At 45.2% G+C, this 20,199-nt stretch overlaps 1 protein-coding gene across 4 annotated transcripts in view; it reads right to left on the bottom strand.

Annotated features, from left to right (window-relative positions):
- The window catches only part of reln (reelin), an 89,277-nt gene extending 77,573 nt beyond the window's left edge, over nucleotides 1–11,704 (bottom strand). For all 4 annotated transcript variants that reach the window (XM_076732667.1, XM_076732664.1, XM_076732665.1 and 1 more), the window contains exon 1: nucleotides 11,047–11,704. In XM_076732667.1, coding sequence (XP_076588782.1) covers nucleotides 11,047–11,299 — 253 coding nt within the window. In that variant the 5' untranslated portion in view covers nucleotides 11,300–11,704. The remainder of the gene's footprint in view (nucleotides 1–11,046) is intronic.
- Between the last annotated feature and the right edge of the window lie 8,495 nt (nucleotides 11,705–20,199).

Raw genomic sequence — 20,199 nt, forward strand, 5'->3', positions numbered from 1 at the left:
TAATGAGGGCCAAGATGTCAACCACAACCTATATAACCTCATGGCCTGCAATGTCCCTCTGAGGGACACCAGGCTACTTAGCCTAAGTGACCTCCATCCCCTTCCCACAGCTGGTCTGTCCCCGACCTCCCAGAACCCCGTCCACCCGAAAGCGCTTCACAACTGACCGAGCCATGACCGGAAGGCATCTGTCAAAGCAAGGCCTTGAGAGTAGGGAAAGCAAGGAAGAGCAGGAATTTTCACAGACATGTAGGGACAGAAGCTCATGTCAACAAAGTGACACCCCTCTCCAGTTTGGCCGCCCTCATCACAGAAGTCAAATCATTCAAACAACCACACATTCAGTTATTTAACAGGGCAAGCAGAGAAGGGATCAGTTGGCTTCTTCACACTGACACAACAGCTACTCAAAACAGCGATTGCTAGAGGTCTGTAGCACAATGGATATTAGAGGTAGCTAACCATCCAACATTAGAGCTGTTTCATTGTATTCAATTTAGCATGGTGCTGAAGAGCTATTTAATGGCTACGGTAACTAGTAAAGTAAGGAATCAAAAGGTCAAAACCATAAATGAATTTGTGGAGATAGAAGGTATACAGTTCTGGAGAAAGCAGCTTAAAAGCCTGCCCACCTGCACTGGAGTCAAACTACAGAGAACTACAGATTCTAGTCCATCATTGTTTTATTTAAAAGACAGGCTGTTTTTGGTGACACACAACACAGACCACTCAGAGGACGAGAGACCAACCTTAATAAATGTCAATGTCTCAGAGCAACTCAGTCATGTCTTATTAAAATGACTCACAGTGCCAGAGATGAAATAGCCTTAAAAGTAAATACTTTATTTTCACGTTGTACTTAAAAAATATCTCCAAAACGCAGTCCTGCTGTTTGTTTGTTTTGCTGAATTTCCATCCCTGTATTTTCAACATTGCATATTCCAGGCTCACTAAAGCTTATGAGATGAAAGAGAATAAGTAAGTAAGTTAGCACCAGGTGAACCTGCCCTCGTCTTCGCCATCCTCATGGGCTGACACTTCAAACTGCAGTTTTCATCAGATCAACCTGGACTTTTGAACTGTTTGAGCTTCATGAAAAGTAAAAGACATGGTGCTCATTTTATGTTGGACAGCAATTGTGATGAGTGTTCTGAAAACAAGTCAGCGTTTCTTGCGTACAGCGTGCATGGATTTTCAACAAATCTGTGACTTTTTACGTAACACACTTGTGGCTTCCAGGGCCAACACTTGACAGAAGCAGCACTGGGACGGCTTCACTGGGGTCAGTTATCACCAAAAGAAAGGAAATTAGCATTTGTAGATGAAATATATCCTTGAATATTTTTAAGCTGACACATAAAATTTGTCCACAAATGAGTCCATCCATCTGTGCCTGAGACATAGTAACATCTGTACGCTGTTTTGAATGCCCACTGCCCAGAAACATCTGGACACATCTCCCTTTTGCAAAACCAGGCAGCTGCTCTGCCTATTAGCAGCAACTATTGTATGCACACCCATGCACATGTGCACATGCAGGCACATACATACACAGAGCTCTCAGCACAGGCTCAGACTGGAGCTGCTTGCAGTATTCCAGGCTGACAGCAGTCTCTACCACGTTCCTGCTATCACAGATATAATAGCCCTAATATGAATAATGGAACTGTCACTTTACACAGAGATTCACTTTACATCCCTGCTCTGCCAGTCCTTTTCAGCATCTCGTCCACACCCTCTTTCTCCTCATGCTTACACAACATTTTCATGATTGCAGCACTTGTTTTTATCTTGTATACTATAATATTATATAATATAAAGTTTTTTTGTTGCCAGATGTTGCTTCTTTCTTTCAGAAGAGTGAGCGGTTGCATAATCAAAAGATCAACTTATCCAAATGACTCATGATGGGTGTGAACTGATGTAAAAGGAGTCTCCTTTAAAGATAAATGAGCCACAGATCATGCCATTTGGTCTTATTTTGTCTTCCACAGAAAAAATCTACAGGACTCATCGATGCTGAAAATACACAATTGCACACAGATGTAGCAGAAGGACAACATGATAACAATTATTCAGCTAATAAATCTGAATTCAGTCCTCGATCTTAAAGCAATCCTAACATTTGGCAGATTCTTTTAAGAACTCAGAGACGTCCTGGGAGCTTGGAAAGGAAACCAGGATATTGTGCCTCACTATTTTGCTCTCTGCTCTCTGCTCTTTCTTGGCGTGAAAATTACGGATTATAGCCAACTAAGTGAAAAAGCACTGACATTAGTCAAAGCCTGACGTTTCTCCATAGCTTTTGGGTATGAATGTTTGGGTGGAAGGAGAGTGGTGATGGGGGGGGGGGGTGTTCATAGAGCGGGTGGGGTGGGGGGATTGATTTCTAATTAACAAGCTGGTTGCAGTAATGAAAGACTAGATGGTCTCTACTGGCAGTGGATCAATGGGGAGTGTTTCCCTTGACATCCAGTCTTAATCACAGCAGCTCAGCTTGATAAGAATGCACTCATTGCAGTAATTAAGGCTGTGCTCCCTCCATCGCCCCTCTCTCACCCCCCACCTCTTTCCTGTCTTAACCTCTACCTCAGACCTCTGCGTTCACTCGATAGCAGGGATCATTCGATGGCTATGGCTCTGTATGCTCTGCTGTCAGGACGCAGTGACGTGTGCACATAAAAAAAAAATGTGTCGAGTCATTGACAAAGACATTGTGATGCTTACGTTCAGACAAAGTAGTCTGAGGGAAGCTGGCCGCATCGGTATTTACTGTGTTTCTAACCAAAAGCTACTGCATTTAAATTTGATGACCACAGCTTGCACATCTGTGGTGTAGTAGTTCACTTGTTTAAAGTTTGGCCAGACCTTACTCACAGCCTCAAGTACACAGTCTTCTGCAACTGGCCACAAATTTCCCTGTAGTTTGATAGAGGCACTACTTTTAGGTTTTCTTAATTACTTTTTGGTACTTCTGAGTCATGGTTGCTCCCATTGTGACTCCCAAGCACTTTCATCTAAATTAAAGGTTGAGAACGCAGGTATTTCCCGGATATTTACTCTCCCTCACATGTGACTGATCTAAAAAACTGTAAACTAACAATTTCACTGAAAGATCAAAACGGATGCAATAAATAAACATGACTGTTTATTTACTGCCATTGGCGTGACTGCCATCTCCAGAGGGTGCTGAGGTAAATGCTGAGGTGTGATTAAGAGCTGGTCTCATTTCATATTCTTGGTCGATGTGAAAGGGAGCATTGAGCACCGGGTGACAGACACATGTTGCCAACAAAGAAAAAGTGAAGCTGAGGACAGAAAAAGGAAGAGAGAGGAACACTGTCTTTTACACTGGATGGACACATGCAGTCCCCCGAGAGTACAGGGAGGCAGAAGTGTCACTTATTCTAATTCTTCATTGTTCTGAATTTCAGCTGACAATCACAGACTTGACAGACTGACAAGCAAGACACAATCAAACACCTGATCCACTGAGGTGTAAGACATGCTGCTCCACGGGGTACTCTTTGGTAGGAAGAGAGACCTTTTATCTTAACAACTGATTGATTGATAGCCAATTTCTAGAGGTCTGTTATCTGTGGGGGCTGATTTGTTCCAATGATCTTGACCACACTACAAAAGAATAGTAGCATATGGAAGGCAGAGGTACGCTTGCCTTTCAGAAATCTTCCTGGTAAACACTGAAAGCAAGACAAATGTACTAATCTCTATCGTGGTCTGTTGGGAGAATCTCTGTGGATGCTCTAATCCTGAGTCAGAGCTCAGTGATGACACACAGACCTGTGGGGGCTGGAGGTACGAGGTTTGATACGTGGGATTTCACAACAGAGCTTTAGGGGAATGAAGTATTTTCAGGGGCCCTGTAAACACTAACCCCGTCACCCATGCTGTCTCTTTCAGCTGGAATATGTGTGAGCTGGTGCATGTGCGCAGATGTGTAATCTGTCTCGTCCAGCCTGCCATGTCTCTGCGGGCAGAGTGGGCCTGGTTGTTTGAAGGAGGCTGGTGCTGAATGGGGGGTAGAGCTGGGGCTAATCCGCCTGTGCCACGCGCCATGTGCCCAGCACCCAGCCAGTTGCACCATGCCGCCTCCTCTGTAGTGGGTCCATTGGAGCGCTACAAGGCCCTCTGAATGCTATCAGCACAGACGACACACTGCCCCCCAAGCAGGGATTACAGCTCTCTCAATGAAGCCGCCAGGAGGAGGATCCAGAGCAAGAGGAGGAGAAGAAGGAGGAGGAGGTACACAATCCTCCAACAGGAGCTCCATTCTCTAAAAGGAAGAGGCCATTGGCAAAGCTGACACGCTAATCAACAGCGGCTGGGAAACCACCCCATGAGAACAACACGTCCAGCACGAAGGATAGGGAGGAGGGCAGAAAGGTTTAAAAAGGATCCATCACTTTTCAAATCCAGCTTAGGGCCACTTGGTACTCCTTAAGGAGAATGAACACTGCTCCATTGTTAGGAGGTAGATTGGGATGGGGACATTAGCATGAGTTTGCATAGACGCAGGGAGCTTTTAATGTCATATGCAGACCTGGTATTTGGTCTTTCTGAGATGGAAAAAAACAACAACAGCGCTGTAATTATGTTTACAACCTGTCTTGTAAGTTGAAAGTAAACATCAAAGAGGCAGAGGCAAGGGGGGGGGACTGTAATGTGCCAATAAAAATTAATTTAAATAGACTGTAGAAGGGTGCGTCCCTTGTGCTTTCTATTGGAAAACTTAGGCAGTAAATACAGTGTGGTTGAGATTCATCCTCACACCCTCAGGGTCTAGAGTATGTTGTGTGGGCTCTGCGAGCTGCTGTTATGTTCCTCACTAAGGGTTTACCGTAGGGACTATGTGACTGCATACAATGACTGAAACACAGCAATCCTCGTCAAACGTAATCTTCAGCAACAACATGAATGTGAGTGAGTAACCAACAAGAATGCTACCAAACGCTTTGAGCTTCAGGCGTGGAAAAACTCTTAATGCCACCATATTTTGGGCGGTAAATGCCAGGAGTGCGGTCTAAAACGTAAACCTCCACACACCAGAAAGGAACACAAGGGAAAGTAAGCAAGTACATACTAGGACAGCGGGAGCCCAGCATCTGCACACCCCAGCTTGTATTATCAACAAAGAGGCACTCAAATCAGGCAAACCCCCAAAAGGCAAGCACACACTCCAACATCCTGAAAATACTTACACCCACTCGTCTGCCCACTCATGAAAGTTAGTGAAAACACAACTCACATTTGCTTGTTAAAAGCTTTCTTGTTTTGGCTGGAAAATGAATCCATTGAGGAAATTGAAAATAAAAAATGTAAGCGTTCCTTGCCGCTTGCCCAGATAACACTGGCGCAGGCACACACCTCTGCCTGGCAGGGATCCACTCACTGCCTTCATTTTTAGCTCTTTCCACCACACCTGGCACCATGCTGGCATCATTCTGGCACCAGCCTGGCAAAGGCTAACAATGTTGCTGCTATCTGAGGCGATTCTCCATGCTTTGATGCAGTAAATCAATTTTCCAGAAATGTAGCATATAGGTGGCATCTGGGCAATCTCAAATATCACGGCTTCAAATTCTCCAGAGCTGCTGCAGCTCGCTGTCTCTTTATGAGAAAATACAAAAGCAGAGACAGTGCAGTATCATTACATTGCTATAGGTTCGTACAGTATCTTAAAACAGCCAGAGCATGTTCCTATGAAAACAACTTGACAAAGCCATTTAGCACCTGACAGAGGGAAAGTAGTGACCTCCTGTTCATATTATCATGCCATATCCTGTTGTAACATCGACACAAAGAATTGTAATAGCCTGCTGATCAGGACATTGGTGTTTAGCCAGTGGAACATCTGACCTGTCTCCATGTCATGATGGATCACCCACTAAGAGCTCGGTGCTGCGTGCATGGCCAAGCGTGCATGTGTGACAAAGGGAAGATTCCCAATGAATATCCATTCTCATTTCTCGCCCATCTGCTCCTTCATATAAAGGAAACTGGCATATCTCAGTGAATACAATGCTCTTTAAATGGTTCATCACTCAATGTCCACAAAGACAGGACACCCAAACACACCCAGCACGCCGTACAAACAGTCATACACTTGACACACTTCTCTCTACTCAGTGAAGTGACCTATTCAGACAAAGGAGCAGGAGGCAAGAGCTGGGAAGCTAATGAATGCACAGGTTTGGACCATTTCAAAGTACGAGTCCTATCTGCACGCTGCTTTTCCTTTGCTCACAAGGGAGCTCTATTAAACCATTAGCCCCTATCCCCTCTACTCCTTCCTCACTCTTAACTTCTTTTCAGTGTCCCTGTTCCTCTAAACTGGATGTCATGAAAACTAGGCCAGTCTTTTGATGGTTCACTGACCATTGCTCACTGCACTGCGAGAAATACTTAAGAGTTTTCTTGGTCTTTTAATCAGATAAATATAAAATGCTACAGATAAGCTGAACGGAGACGTAAAGCGCAGTAGACTGGTGGACAGGAAGAGTGGGGACACCAGCCAAATCTAATCACTGCACTGGAGCAGAGCTCCAAGCAATGCAGCACTGACAAGAAGTGGTATGAGGTCAGAAAACAGACCCTTAACAGTCGCCTCAGGAGTTAAGTGCTGCAGAAGGCGATGGTGACATCCGATGGGCTGTGGAGGTCACAGCAGATTGATGCCATTTTGGATGGACTCTGAGCGAATGTTGGTGAAGACTTAAAGACGGGGCCCTGTGTTTCCATGATGTCTCGCTGCGGCTTTACTGATGCGACCTGCCATATGCTAAGATAATATCTGCTTTTCTAGAGCCTTACTGGGACCTTGTGTGTGTGACCTTCACTTCAACATGACTGACTTGTTGTTCTACAGACATCAGTCAACACTCACGGAAAAACTCCCCCTACCATGACGAGTAATCAACTTCGCAGATAGATAATGGCCTCTTTCCCATTGCAAAGCACAGTGAGTTGTTTCTGGTGGTTGGCAGGAGAGCTGCTGAAGTAATTCACAGTGTCTAATCTGATAGGTTATCATGGGAAGAGCTGATGGCATTTTGTGGGGATGAATTTATCTCCAAGTTCCCATTAAGAATGTCATTTAGTGGCAACATCCAAATCTCCTTGAAATGTTGATTGTTTCCCGGGCCTCTTCAATCATTTGCACATGAAAAGGTCCATGGAACAGGGACTTCTGTAGAGACCATTGACAGATTAGCAATGGCCATTTCAGCCTGTGCTGTCAACTAGTTCTCTAAGCAGTCTCTCTTGTTTTAGCCTCTGTCACTTTCCCTCACAACACTGTTTCTCCTCCTGCTTTTTCTATTGTGCGCTGTGGTAGACACACACTGCTGAATCCCATTGAATATTGTTTGGTTTTCAATAGTGTGTAGGAACAATGAATATAGTGAGAGGGAGAGCCACGCTGCCTACCTGAACATGCATGCCTCAGCACGGGCCCGTGTGAGTGGCTCATTCAGTGCTCTACACTGACATGAATAACCCTGCATGTATGCAAATAGGCATATGGCAAATTCAAGCACTCACTTAAGCTTTTTACGCACCATAAACATAAAATTGACGGACTAATTGACACCTGACACAACACTGTGTTCTCTGCAAACAAGCGTTGCAGCTTTAATCACAAGTGCGCACGCATCATTACAAACTAGGATGAAATCAACAGAAATAAATGGTACAAATTCCTCGACACACAAAGGCACTCAATCAATCTCACTGGCCCCATTTCTGCTCATGCACCTCCATTTTTCCAGCTATTCTCTACTGACTTGCAGAGGACACCGCACTGCCATTTAATTCCCTCACCAATCTTTTCCATTGTGCTGTCTAATCATACTGCATACCACAGTAGAACGAAGTCCCCTCTTCTCATGATTTGAATCCAATATGTTTTACTGGAAAGGTCATGTTTTCTGATACTAAAACAGTCTGTTTGGAGGAATTTTGCCTTTTTCCCGTTCTCCCTCTGCTCTGTCACCATCCCCGCTTGCTGTTCATCTGTGAAAACGAAGACGTAATGATTCCAAAGCAGGGACACGAGAACCAACAAGAATGAAAAACAGCACTCTCTGATTGACTGTGTTTAGAAACAGGGCTCTGGGCTTTGTATTCTGATGTTGGTTCCTATAAACATGCGGTTGCTGTACGGAGAACATCTCACATTCCCACAGCAGTGTTAAAAGAGGTCAGAGACAAAATTAAAAAAAAAATGCTTGACAGAAATAAAGGACTGCTTCCTGAGTGTTCCTGTAAAAGTGGTTCAAAAGGGTCGTTTGATTATTTAGAGGACAGGCTGAAATCCAAGCGTGACCTTACTTCTTTTTGCTCTCTCTTCTGAAAGATAAGGCTGTATGTGGGCAGTATGTGAGTGTGTGTATGTGTGTGTGAGTGAGTGACACTTGGTCTCCATTTGTCTGGCACAAGGATTGACCCTAGAGTCTGAATGGAAGCACACAAATCTCCACGAATCTTTTCATTTCTGCTCCTTCTGTTTCCCTGCAGTTCAGAGTGTCTCTACAGTATTTCTGTTTCCATTTTGTCCACTATGACCCTGCCAATACACCCACCCTCTCAAACATTTCACACACAGAGTAACGCAACCTCTCTTGGTGATTTCATTCTGATAGCTAAACACAGTAATCTCGTCTTCAGTGCGCACACACAGAGCACGCTGCCCACACATGGTCTTATCACTCGAAAGCAACAGAAGACGCAGAAGGTCAGAAACCCAATTACTGTACGACAAATCGGCCACACAGGATTCCACTTGCTCGGTACCGAATACTGAGGTGGGTCTTTGAGACACTCACCCCCTGTCTCTTTTCTTTTTCCAACTTTCCCTCCCTCCGCTAACAACCTCTCTCCTTTGCGCTCTTTCTTTAGTTTTCTTTTCTACAGCCCTTCAACAACCACACGGCCAGCATTTCTAATGCCTTCCGCCCACCATTTCCACATGCAGCTCTTTCAGTGGTTAGATCACACGTTGCTTTTAGTAGATTAAACCGAAATGTAATCCAAAAAACTAAAGCCCAGAGAGCACATAAAAAAACGATCGAAACCAAATAAAAGAAGCAAGCTGAAATACAAATGCTCATTCGCAGAAATGCACAAGAAACGGCATGAGCGCTTCCCTTGCCCTTTCCTCCACATCACCAGAAGATGTGTGTTTTTCTCTGATTCTGGTTTCAGCAGAGCAGGCTGATAAATGTCCACCCTCAATCCCACACCTTTGCACGTAGACCCCAAACCACCTGATTCCTGCCACAATGAGCCGGGCAGTGACTGTGGTAAGAACATGTGAGGATCAAGGTTTGCGAAGAGATGAGAGAGATGGGAGAGAGAGAGGCTGGGATTGCTCCTGATTGCACAACTAAGCGCACAGCCGGCCACGTTGCACTTGCTCACTTGCCATTTATGCTTCCATCCTCATGCAAACTCAGTCAAAATTTAACAATGAGCTGCCATCGTGTGCCAAAACATGGGACGGAGGATAAAAAAAAAAGTGAGCAGCTTGGAACCCTGTCATTTTTCTGTGCAAGCCCCACTGCTGGTATCTTATCTGCTCAATCCTCTCATCGTCATTTAAATCTCCCCCTACTCCATCCGATCCCAGCCGTGGCCCTATTTAAATCTCCCCCTCCTCCCAGTCCACCACATTTCTAATGCTAATTATTTAAACCTCTCCGCGCGCTCCATCCCTCCCATCCACCAGCTAGTTATTCAAATCTCTCCCCACCCGCTCTGCCTACAAGCCCGGCCCCCGTTAAAAGGTGCTTGACTGAAGGGTTGATCCAGGCTGTTATTTTCATACAGACGATATTACTGTTTCTTCCAGATTCCTCTCCTTTCCTGCTCTGTTTTCCTGTCCCTCTCATATCCTTTTCTCTCTGTATACAATTACACAAACTCTGCAGCACATCTCCTTTTTGGAATGAAGAGGTTTATTTGCCATGATAATGGAATACAGTTGTTAGCAGCGCAAGAACAGTGTAATAAATCCACTGTTTGCCATATCATATTAGGTGCAATACAACAAAGACAGAGTTAGGAAAAGATATGGGCAGTGTATACATACGTGTGTGTATTCAGGAAGTTAGATAAATCAGCGATATAGATAAAATGTGTATACATCCGAGTCCTAGAGAAGAGCTGCTTGGGAATGTGACCTTAGTCGGTCTGTGGTGGCCTGTGTGGGTCACTGTCCCCAGTGTTAAGTGAAGGGCGAGAGTGAGTGACTGAGCAATGATGACACAGTTTGGGAGGTCAGAGGAGATCGTTTTTCCAGGACCAGGTGCCAGCACGTCAGTGTGGGAAATGGGACATTAATCTCCTCTCGCACTCTACAGTACACATGGTTTACCGATTTCTAAATCTTTATTTCTACCGGCCTGAGCATCTCTTTCTATGCTCCGTTTGTCTATCCTCACTCGCAGTTTTCACACTCTCCCTCGCTCTCTCTCTCATTCAATTGGAGGGATCTCGCTGTTAGTCCTGTGGAGAAGCCACCTACACATGGAGCATCAGGATCACAGCTCAGTAAAACACCAAAGCTGCTCACGGCACTGAACAGGAGTCCCACTCAGCATCACTACTTATTACAGTTACATAAATGCCGGTTTCCAACAACAGCCACCCCACACAAACTGCACACTCCCATATGCAAACAATACAGCAGAGTGTCATGTGTGGAGAAAAAAAAAAAAAACACCTGCAAGGAAATGTAATCACTGTACACACGTGTGTGCAGAATTCTTGATCATGAAGTTGTTTGTAATATCTTTAATGTAAAATGTATCTTGTGCATAATAACAATTTAAGGACGAGTGAAAATCTTTCCAAAGAGGAAAACTATCTTAAAATAAGACAAAATGCATTCATTTTGACAACTAGTGAAGTTTACAATCAGATCAATTCAACACATTTCTTCTTTATGTGATTCAGAACTAATGATGAATCCCATTCTCTTCAACATGCAGCAAAAAAGAAAGTGGACACCGTAGGGGGTGTGCTCACCTTGATACTCCTGTCCAGGGGTGTAGGCAGTGGGGTTGCCCGTAATTTGGAGGGTGAGTAGCACCTCTCCCCCACCTTCTGCCACCCCGGCTCCCTCCAGCTCCCCGTGATGGGTGCACAGGAAGAAGAAGGGGTTGAAACGGGGGTAGAAGCTTGCAGGGGGCGCCCCGAAATCCATGCTGCTGCTCCCCAAGACGAGGGCCAGCAGGGCACAGCTTAAGGCACCCCCGAGAGAGGCCTGCGCCATGGCCATCTACCCTCACCAAGCGAGGGACTGTGGAGGAGTGGAGGTGGGTGAAGAGGTGAGGAGAGTGATGAGTGGGAGCGAGGACGGCACAGGTAGAGTTCCAGAGGACCGCTCGTGGAGTCCACAGATGAGCCGAAAGTCCAAAAGTGCGTGCGTGAGAGTGTGTGCGTCTGTGTGTGCAGTATGTATGTGTGTGAGAGTGTGTGGGCTTGGCCGTCGGGAAAAACTACAGAGCTCTGTTCTTCTGCTTCCTCTCCCTGTCCTACCTTCACTCTCTGGGAGTTCAGAGCTTCGCCTGTGCTGTCCTGCTCCGGCGTTTAAATACCTCACCCCCTCCCTCTGTTTCCCTCTCTCCTCCCACCCTCCCTCTCTCTGTCTCTCTTTCGCTCTAACACCAGCTCCACGCGTGCTGTATGCGCTCTACGAGACGGCCTCCCTCCTCTCTCTCATCCAGCTCTTCTCTCCTCCCTCTTCCCTGCCACTCTATCACTCTGCCTTTTTCCTTAATCTCTTCCTCCCCCCTTCTCTCCTCTCCTTCTCTTTACCTCTCACTAAACCACTGTGTTACTCCACATTGCACTCTTGCATGCCCCTCCTGAGACCTTGGCTGTCTTATCTCTATGCATCTGTTAGTTTCTTCATCCCTAACCAGCTCACTGACATATCCCTTTCACTCTCCTCTCTTTCCTTTGTCTTTTTGCCCATCCACCAGACTGTCTCCTCCTCTCCCACCCACTATCACACCTCCTTTCTCCCTCCCTCTTCCGCTCTCTTCACCTCCCTCTCCTTCCCTGTGTCTCTCTGCTGCTCTCCCACATAGTCCCCCTCCCCTCTTTCGATCTCCCTCTTTTTCCAGCCCCGTACCTCTCTGTCTCTCCTCTCTCGTCCTAAGCAGCGCTCAAACTTGTTTTTCTTCTTCTCTGCTGTTGCTTTTTTCATGGGTTTTCCATCAGAATCTCCTTTTCCACACGATTCTCCAACTTTTTTCTCCCTGTCAGAGCAGGGCGAGCCACCTCTCTGCTCTAGATTAACCCACCACTACGGTGCAGACATAAGCCATAATGCTGCTTTCTCTCCCCCCACCGGTCTCTGCTCCAGCTCTCCAAATGATGGATAAGTATGTCTCTAAGACCCTGTACACACCCAATCTCACTCTCTCTTTTTTCATCTGGGAATAAATACAAACAACATGAATCTGCACCCTTCACACTTTTCAGCAACATGCTCACTCATGTCTCTCTCTCTGCTCGTCCATCTCTTGCTCTGTAGGAAAGTGATACACTATCCACCCTCACCAAAAATATTCTCTACCACATTAAACAAATTATCACAACACAGGGAACTTAAAGAACTTGCTGTTAACACCACTGAGTGTCTCCACCGGCGTTTCTTGTTAGCTGCCTGCTGGGTTTGTGTGGTTAAGTGCCTATTACAGACATAAACACTCCCAAGCCAGCAAGCTGCACACACACTCACAGTCGCTTCTTGTCCAAACAGCCTGACTGACCCACAGCAGGAGCACACAGCCAGGCCGGCATGGCCAGATGCTTTCACAGTCTAAACCCTGGATCTCTCTCTCTTTAACACACACACACATGCACACACACACACACATATCCCTACACGCGTCCATATTCACATTCATGGACACAAAACACACATGCAGAAGCAAAATGCACGTGTACCACTGTGTCTCTGCCTATTTCTTGCCTCTCTCTGCTTTGGTACTTAGAGAGATTTATATTTTGCTCAAGTGAAGTAATTCACCTGCCAGGCAGGCTGCTGCACCCAGACCAGCAACAGTCAGCATGTTTATCCACATAGCAGTCCAGACATCCAAGAAGGCTGGACAAAAAGGCAAATATTATGCAACTTTAAGGGGGAGCTTCACTCACTTTCTATTAAGGTGGCCAGTCAGATCTACAACTTATTACCTTACAACTGTCAGAAAAGCCATAAAAGTGAGACAAATCTACACAGCCTAGAAATACTTCAAAATACAGCTACTTAGAGTCTGATTTTGAGCAAAACACTCTCTATTCTCTCAGATCTGAAACAAAAAATGCACCTCGTCTTCCCTCATAAATGCCTGCTCCGTCCTCTCCTCGTCACAGTATTCTACAATTCATTCTCCACAGTGTACACTTCATGCCTGATGAGATCATGTGTTTGAGTTTCAGTTCTTCATCTTTTTGCTTTTTTCATCCCTGGACATCACATATGGCAACAACTCTCTCCCAAAACCTCAAACAACTAAGTCGTCACAGCAGCTCAAAAGAGAAAGCAATCATTTTTCACATAGAGTCCATGGAAACACCGGGATAAGACCCCTGCTGCTACTGTTGCCCTCGGGACAACACAACATCAGAAAGCTAAATAAAGTTATGTGGAAAGCGTGGCAAAGGCTTCGCAAGGTGTGTCGTAACGTTTGTTTTAGTATGCCAATTTAAGACAATGTCAAGCATGTGCACTAGAGCACTGTGAGAAAAGCAAAGGAAAAGAAAGTACAGTAAGAAACAGTCCAACTGAACCTAATAACTTTTCAGAAGCGGCGTGTGTCCTCCCCAGTTGCTCTACGAGGTCAGCTAGGTGGACCACTCTGCTGAGACTGAAGAGTGAGGTCAGAGGTTATCTCAGTCCTCCTCTGCTGTTCCTCTTAACCAGTCCACAGCCACCCTCCAGCTCCTCGTTGCCTTAATTAAGCACTTTTAATTAATGTAACTGCATTAACTCACCGGTGAGACTTCTTAAAGAGCTTAAGTCCTGACAGTATGTGAAACTTCGATAGCATTCCTCACGGTAAATGTTGCCATACTGTACTTATAGCCTTGAGCCTGCACTTGAAAAATGTATCTTTCAAGTTTTGACTTGGATTCAGCATTAAACTTCTATTTTTTAATAACAAGTGAACCAGAAGTTCCTTTTGGATCCAAAAAAAGCCGCACTGCCTCAAGAGACATTTACATTTATTTAGCCACGCTTTTATCCAAAGCGACTCACAATAAGTGCATTCAGCCATGAGGATACAACCCAAAAATTGCAAGCATCCTGCAAGTACATCAGTTTCATCAAATATGCTGAACTGTTTCAAGAGCTACATTTAGAAAGAGAAATAAAGAAGAATTTGGTTTTTATAAGCCAATGTGCAGTCTGAACAGATGAGTGGAGTAGATGTGTATTTTCTGCTGCCCTGATGTCAATGGGAAGCTCGTTCCACCTTTGTGGAGCCAGAACAACAAACAGTTGTGATCTGTTGAGCGGCATCTGGGGTCCTCATAATGAGGAAGTAGCAAGTCGACCGGCTGCAGCAGAGCGTAGTCGGCAGGCTGGGGTGGATAGTTTGATAAAGTCTTGGACGAAGGATGGGTCTGAGCTATTCGCAGCATGGTAGAAAAGCACCAGTGTCTTCAGTCGGGTTGAGCAGCCACTGGCAGCAGCCAGTGCAGGGTGCAGAGGAGCGGTGTAGTGTGGGAGAACTTGGGTAAATTGGGACTGCTGAACTCTGGATGAGCTGCTGAGGTCAGATGACAAATGCTGGAACACCAGCCAGGAGTGAGCTGTAGCAGTCCAAGTGCAAGATCACAAGAGTCTGGACCAGAACCTGCGCCACCTCCTGGGTGAGGAATGCACATGTACTCCTGATGTTGTGGACAGTGATGTTTGCAGTGAAGGCCAGCTAGTCATCCAGTGTCACAGGCAGGTTCCTTGCAGTCAAAGCTGGGGACACCAGACTTCTCACTGTTAATGGAGAGTCCATGTGGATAGCAGATGCCTTTCCTGAGAGGAAGAGCAGCTCAGTCTTGTCGTGGTTGAGCTTTAAGTGGTGTGCAGATATCCACTAAAAGATGGCAGCCAGATGCAGAGATTCATGCCGCCACCAGAGTTTCAGACAGGACAAAGTCAAAATAGTTGAAAATCACAATGTGTTTTGACATCCAAGCCCAAAGTGAGGTACCAAACACCCATTCCAATTCTTTTCGCTAGCTGTATGGTCAAGCACAAATTTGTTGACATTTCTGTTCTCGCAGATAAAATCGGGAAGCTGAAAGTAATCACTTGAAGCACAACTTCACTGCATTCCCACACTTGGTATCAATAATCAGTCAAATGGTTTCAGATGGATAAAAATATAATATATACAATATATCTGAAAGTATGGGACATGTGGCAAATGTGACATATGTTAGCAATGTACTGAGTGTTTGCTCTTAAGTGGTTCCAATATGTCCAGATAGCGCCATACTTTAAGGTCATATTGGATGTCAGAATTTTGATGGGGTTGTCTTGTACAGTGTCGGTACAAAACACTACACCCACAAGCCAACTGGCCAACAATAGAAAGCAAGATGCACTTAATCTGGCAGACAGGCCACTATATATATCAAACACTAAGAGTGCCTATGATGAGTTTCCATCCAAACGTAGCAAACATCTTGACTGAATTTTCAGAAAAGCAGCAACAGAAAATGCAAATTTATGCAAGTTTCTATTCACTACTATTATGTGAATCTTAGGAGTTGGCTCCAGTCAGGTGCCATTATAACATTGCAGAAGAAGAGGACGCAATGAGATGACGCAATTAAAAAAGCACCAGTCTAACTTCAAATAGTGGAAAAAGATTTAGACAGCATGCTTGCTTTGCTTCATGTACAAATTTGAAGGTTACAGCATCCTCATTGCTCAACACAAGTCTCATTTTTACTATTTTTAGTCTCTTCAATTGAGTGGAAGTTTCAATATGTCATGACTAATTCGCTGAATCTGTTTCTATTGCACTGTGTTGCATTTTGTTTTTATGGATTTTTTTCAGGATTTCCATGTTTGTTATATGCACAAATTGAATTTCCACATAAAAACAGGTGGATTTAAACACACCTATTGTTGAGAGGAGAAGGTGAGGCTGAGCAGTCTGACACCCCAATAATCAGAGCCACTATTGTGGAAACCACAATCGATTTTTGCCAATCAGTTGCCAGTCACTGTCCTCCATGCAATACTGAAGAGCCATGACACCCAAAGCAGTTCAACAATGTTTCAACACTGTTCAACTTTCAACATTTCAGCACGAATCCCCCCAACCACTGGCCTGGTGCCACTGTGGAGTCATTTTACAACCTCAGTGGCTTTTGCCAGAGAGATGGGCAAGTTGTCCTCAGGTCCAGAGAGGGTGTGTCAGTCAGGACTGTTGTCTAACAATATCCCGACTCAGCAGTTCAACAGCTAACAGCTCAGCCTCAGCTCTCTCCTGAACACCAGTCTGCTGGAGCTTGGCCCTGAGAACAATGAGCCTGTCTTTCTGCGACCGTGTAGAAGTCGTGGGTAGAGTTTTCCTGCATGGTTGGGAACATGGAATCTGAAAAGGCCAAAGGTTCCATTTATACAGAAGCTACTCGGAGCAGTGACCCAAAGGTCCTCTGTGGCTGTCACGCTGGCACCTGAAGAACCAAGTCTTTTCAGGCTTGGACAGGCCAGGGACCTCCTTGATCAGCAGAAAAGTATCAGCAGGCTAGAAGGACTGAGGTTGTAAAAGCAAAACCATGAATCTAGGGAGGAGCTCAAGTCACCAAAAAAATTGGGACTTTTGGTTGGCCTAAAGATTTTCGTAAAGCCTCATTCATTTCAATGCGAACACTGGATTGGCGCAACAGGTTTGTAGGCGAACAAGACACAAGCAAGAAACTCAGGGTGGGTTGTCAAGCAAAAAATTGATCTGGGCCCAGTTTTTGCCAAAGTGCAGTCCACGGATACATTGCACTGGCCAGCTGAATATGTTCAATGATATAGTACCTACAAACTAAAGGATATTTTCATTTGATCATCACCTCTACGCATTAACAGTAGGACTACGAGAAGCACTGAATAATACCAGTCTGAAACTAGAGGCCTACATCTGGTAAGAACCACAAGTTCAAAGTCAGATTAGTTAAATGGCGAGGCCTTGTCACACACACAGCCCTGGTGTTATAATGGCAAAAATGTTCTATCTATAGTTCACCGAAGAAGGTAAGTGTGTCATAGTTCATCATCATAAAATGTGTGTGTGTGTGTGTGTGCATGCACATACGTGTGTTTGTGTGTGACCTTCTGCAGCCTTCTCTGACCGGAGCTGCTAGCAGAGATCGGTCACAGCACAGTGTTCACCGTCTGTTCCACACACCCCTGCTGAACACACGTGCTCGCAGTGCAAGCGCGCACACACAAACACACACATACACAAATACATTTGCCCAAAAGAGGAACCTTGATCTCAGCACTAAGACAGAACGAACACCAGCGAAAGTGTTTCTGATGCTCAAGAGGCAGAAGGAGAGAGTGTGTGCCAGGAGAGCCATCTGTTTTACCTGTAGCAGTCTTTATTAACAGCAACACACATCCCTGTACCTGATGGCCTCTGTGTTTTCTTCATGTAGGTCCTGTCCTACATCCATCCCGACTACACCACGGCCATTCTGCAGCCCCTTCCCCTATGTGCACACACAGACACTAATACACACTTAAACACACACACATGGTGTGCGACTGGGGGCTATCGTTCTCCATTATGAAAACTAGGTCGGGGAGGCGTGGGCGAGGGGAGTGGGGCAGTAATTATTTTTATCATTATTAATTTCCACCTCAAGGTTGCGCCAGGGCTTTTTTGTCCGCTTCAATCTTCATTTCAGACCCCCTGCATCCACACACACACACACACACACACTGCCACCATCCTTACCACTGTCTTTGAAAAGGCTGCGTGCCAAACAAGGCAGAACAGAGGGTGGGGGCACAAAAGAGGAAAGAGCTCAAAGGGATGGAAAGAGGATGACGGCAAGGGAGAGAAGGGAAAGCAGAAGCAGGGGAGGCAGGAGGGGTTGCATGTGTCGCTTCATCACTCACTGGACCCTAATTTACACTAACAGGTTGTTTACTCGATATGGCAAATGATAATAAAAGCCTGGGTGTTGGAGGAGGGGAGAAGGCAAAAAGAGAAAAAGAGAAAAGAGAGAAAGAGAAAGAGAGGCCCTGCGGGAGCACTTCAGCTATGATGGCTTGCACACTCCAATTAGTCCCATGAAAAGATTGTCCCCCCTGAAAGGAGTGAAAGGAGGGGTGCATTGGTCGATGTGTAAATAAAACCAGCCAGGATCACCCCAAAAACTCAATGCCCTGTCACAGTGGGAGGGCTGCAGTCACAAACAGCGAGGCTCTCACTGGGCCAGCGCACAAGGAACAAACTCCGCTGGTCGTCGGGTCTCAGCAGTGGGCACACGACATGAAAACACTCACACAAAGACACTTGAGTGTCTTGAGACCATAAACATCCCAGACATGGTTTTCACTGTTTGTTGGTTTAGTTACTGGCACAAATCACACAATATAAATTACAGGAATGCTGAGCAGACACAAAGACCCCAAACAATTCTTTCTAATCGCAAAAGTAAGACGTGAGTGCACACAACCGGACCGAAGGAAAGTTAAGATATAGTTATAATGAGCGAGTTTGCTGACACACGAGTCCAAGTCTGTGATTTTCCGTTGTAACCTCGCCTCAGTTTAAGTCACTACACATGGGAGAGCTCTTTTTCCATGTGCACTGCTGCCACAGAAATAATCAAATGCCAATATTCCAGAAGACAAACACTGTATTTTGACTCCCGAATTACAGGAACAAAGTGGACATTTTCACAAGCTGAATAGCAGCACTTATCTGTTTTTAACCAGAGGTTGTCCCAACAATGCTTCAAAGTCAGCGACAGACAAGATAAACAACACAAGTTTTCCACAGCGATTTGCACAAAGTATTCATCCACTTCTGCTCGGACTGTACATAAAAAAACTGGATCCAGTTAATCATGATTCATGGGACTGGACTGAGTCCTTTCGTGTGGGTCCAGTTTAGCTCGGGCCCAGTTGCTGTTGTGTATGTGATTATTCCTTCTGCAGATGGATCCATCTTTCATTTAGCCCTTTTTTCGGGAAGGTAGAAGTTGTGGACCTGTGATAACGTTCAGCTCAAACCACCTGATGTCTTGAAAATATTTCCCTTCATTTTGTATTCAGACTCATTTGTCTGCGGTGCAACCGCTGAAATAATTACAACAGTTAATCATGTGATGTATTCTAATTGTTCCGTAATTGAGTGACTGATTTATGATTGCAGTTGGAACAAGTTGTCTGATTAAACTTATCATTTCCTAAAAATAGAGAAATGTTGATGTGACAAGCGATCACAGAACGCTGTTGTGCTGTTTGTGGTGCTCTTTCAGACAGCGGCAGGTCAGTTCATGGAGGTCTGAGTTTGAACTTCTTGAAATACAGCGCTGCTAAACGTGAGCCCCCTCGGTGATAAGAGGCCCACCCTCCCTCCCATACCTCCAGGATTAGACTAAGAGCCTCTGCAAGTGGCTCCACTGACACCTTGACAAATGAAGCTGTCCTGAAGACCAAGTGGAGTATCATCCCATGAAAAACAGTAGGATCAACACTCCTCCTCTCTCACATAAACGCCTGGCCACCAGACCCAAATCTGTTGTTTGGACAAAGCAATATAAACTGTCTGAGTGCTAAGCTGATGGGTTGTAACTTGTCTTAGTGAAACGGTCGCTTCTGGAGAACTTGGCAGACACAATTAGATAACGATTAAACAGTATAATATATGTGTCTGAGAATCTAGCAGGTCAGAATGAATCTTGATAAGTCAGTTGTTTTCGCTTTCCAGTTTTAGGCAGCATTAAACTGCCGAGCACCTTTGAAAAGCTGCAGACCTTATCGAAATGTAAACTCAGAGAAGCCCTGTTGAAGAAAACCAGTTAAGACGTTATTTCATTCCTCAATATAGAGACAATGTTTTCTGTCAAACGACTGAGAAAACATGCACGTTAAAATTAAACCAGCTCTATCATGAGCTTTGCTCAGAGTGAGCTCTA

Source organism: Chaetodon auriga, chromosome 6 (assembly GCF_051107435.1).
Source record: "Chaetodon auriga isolate fChaAug3 chromosome 6, fChaAug3.hap1, whole genome shotgun sequence".
NCBI classification, from domain to species: domain Eukaryota; kingdom Metazoa; phylum Chordata; class Actinopteri; order Chaetodontiformes; family Chaetodontidae; genus Chaetodon; species Chaetodon auriga.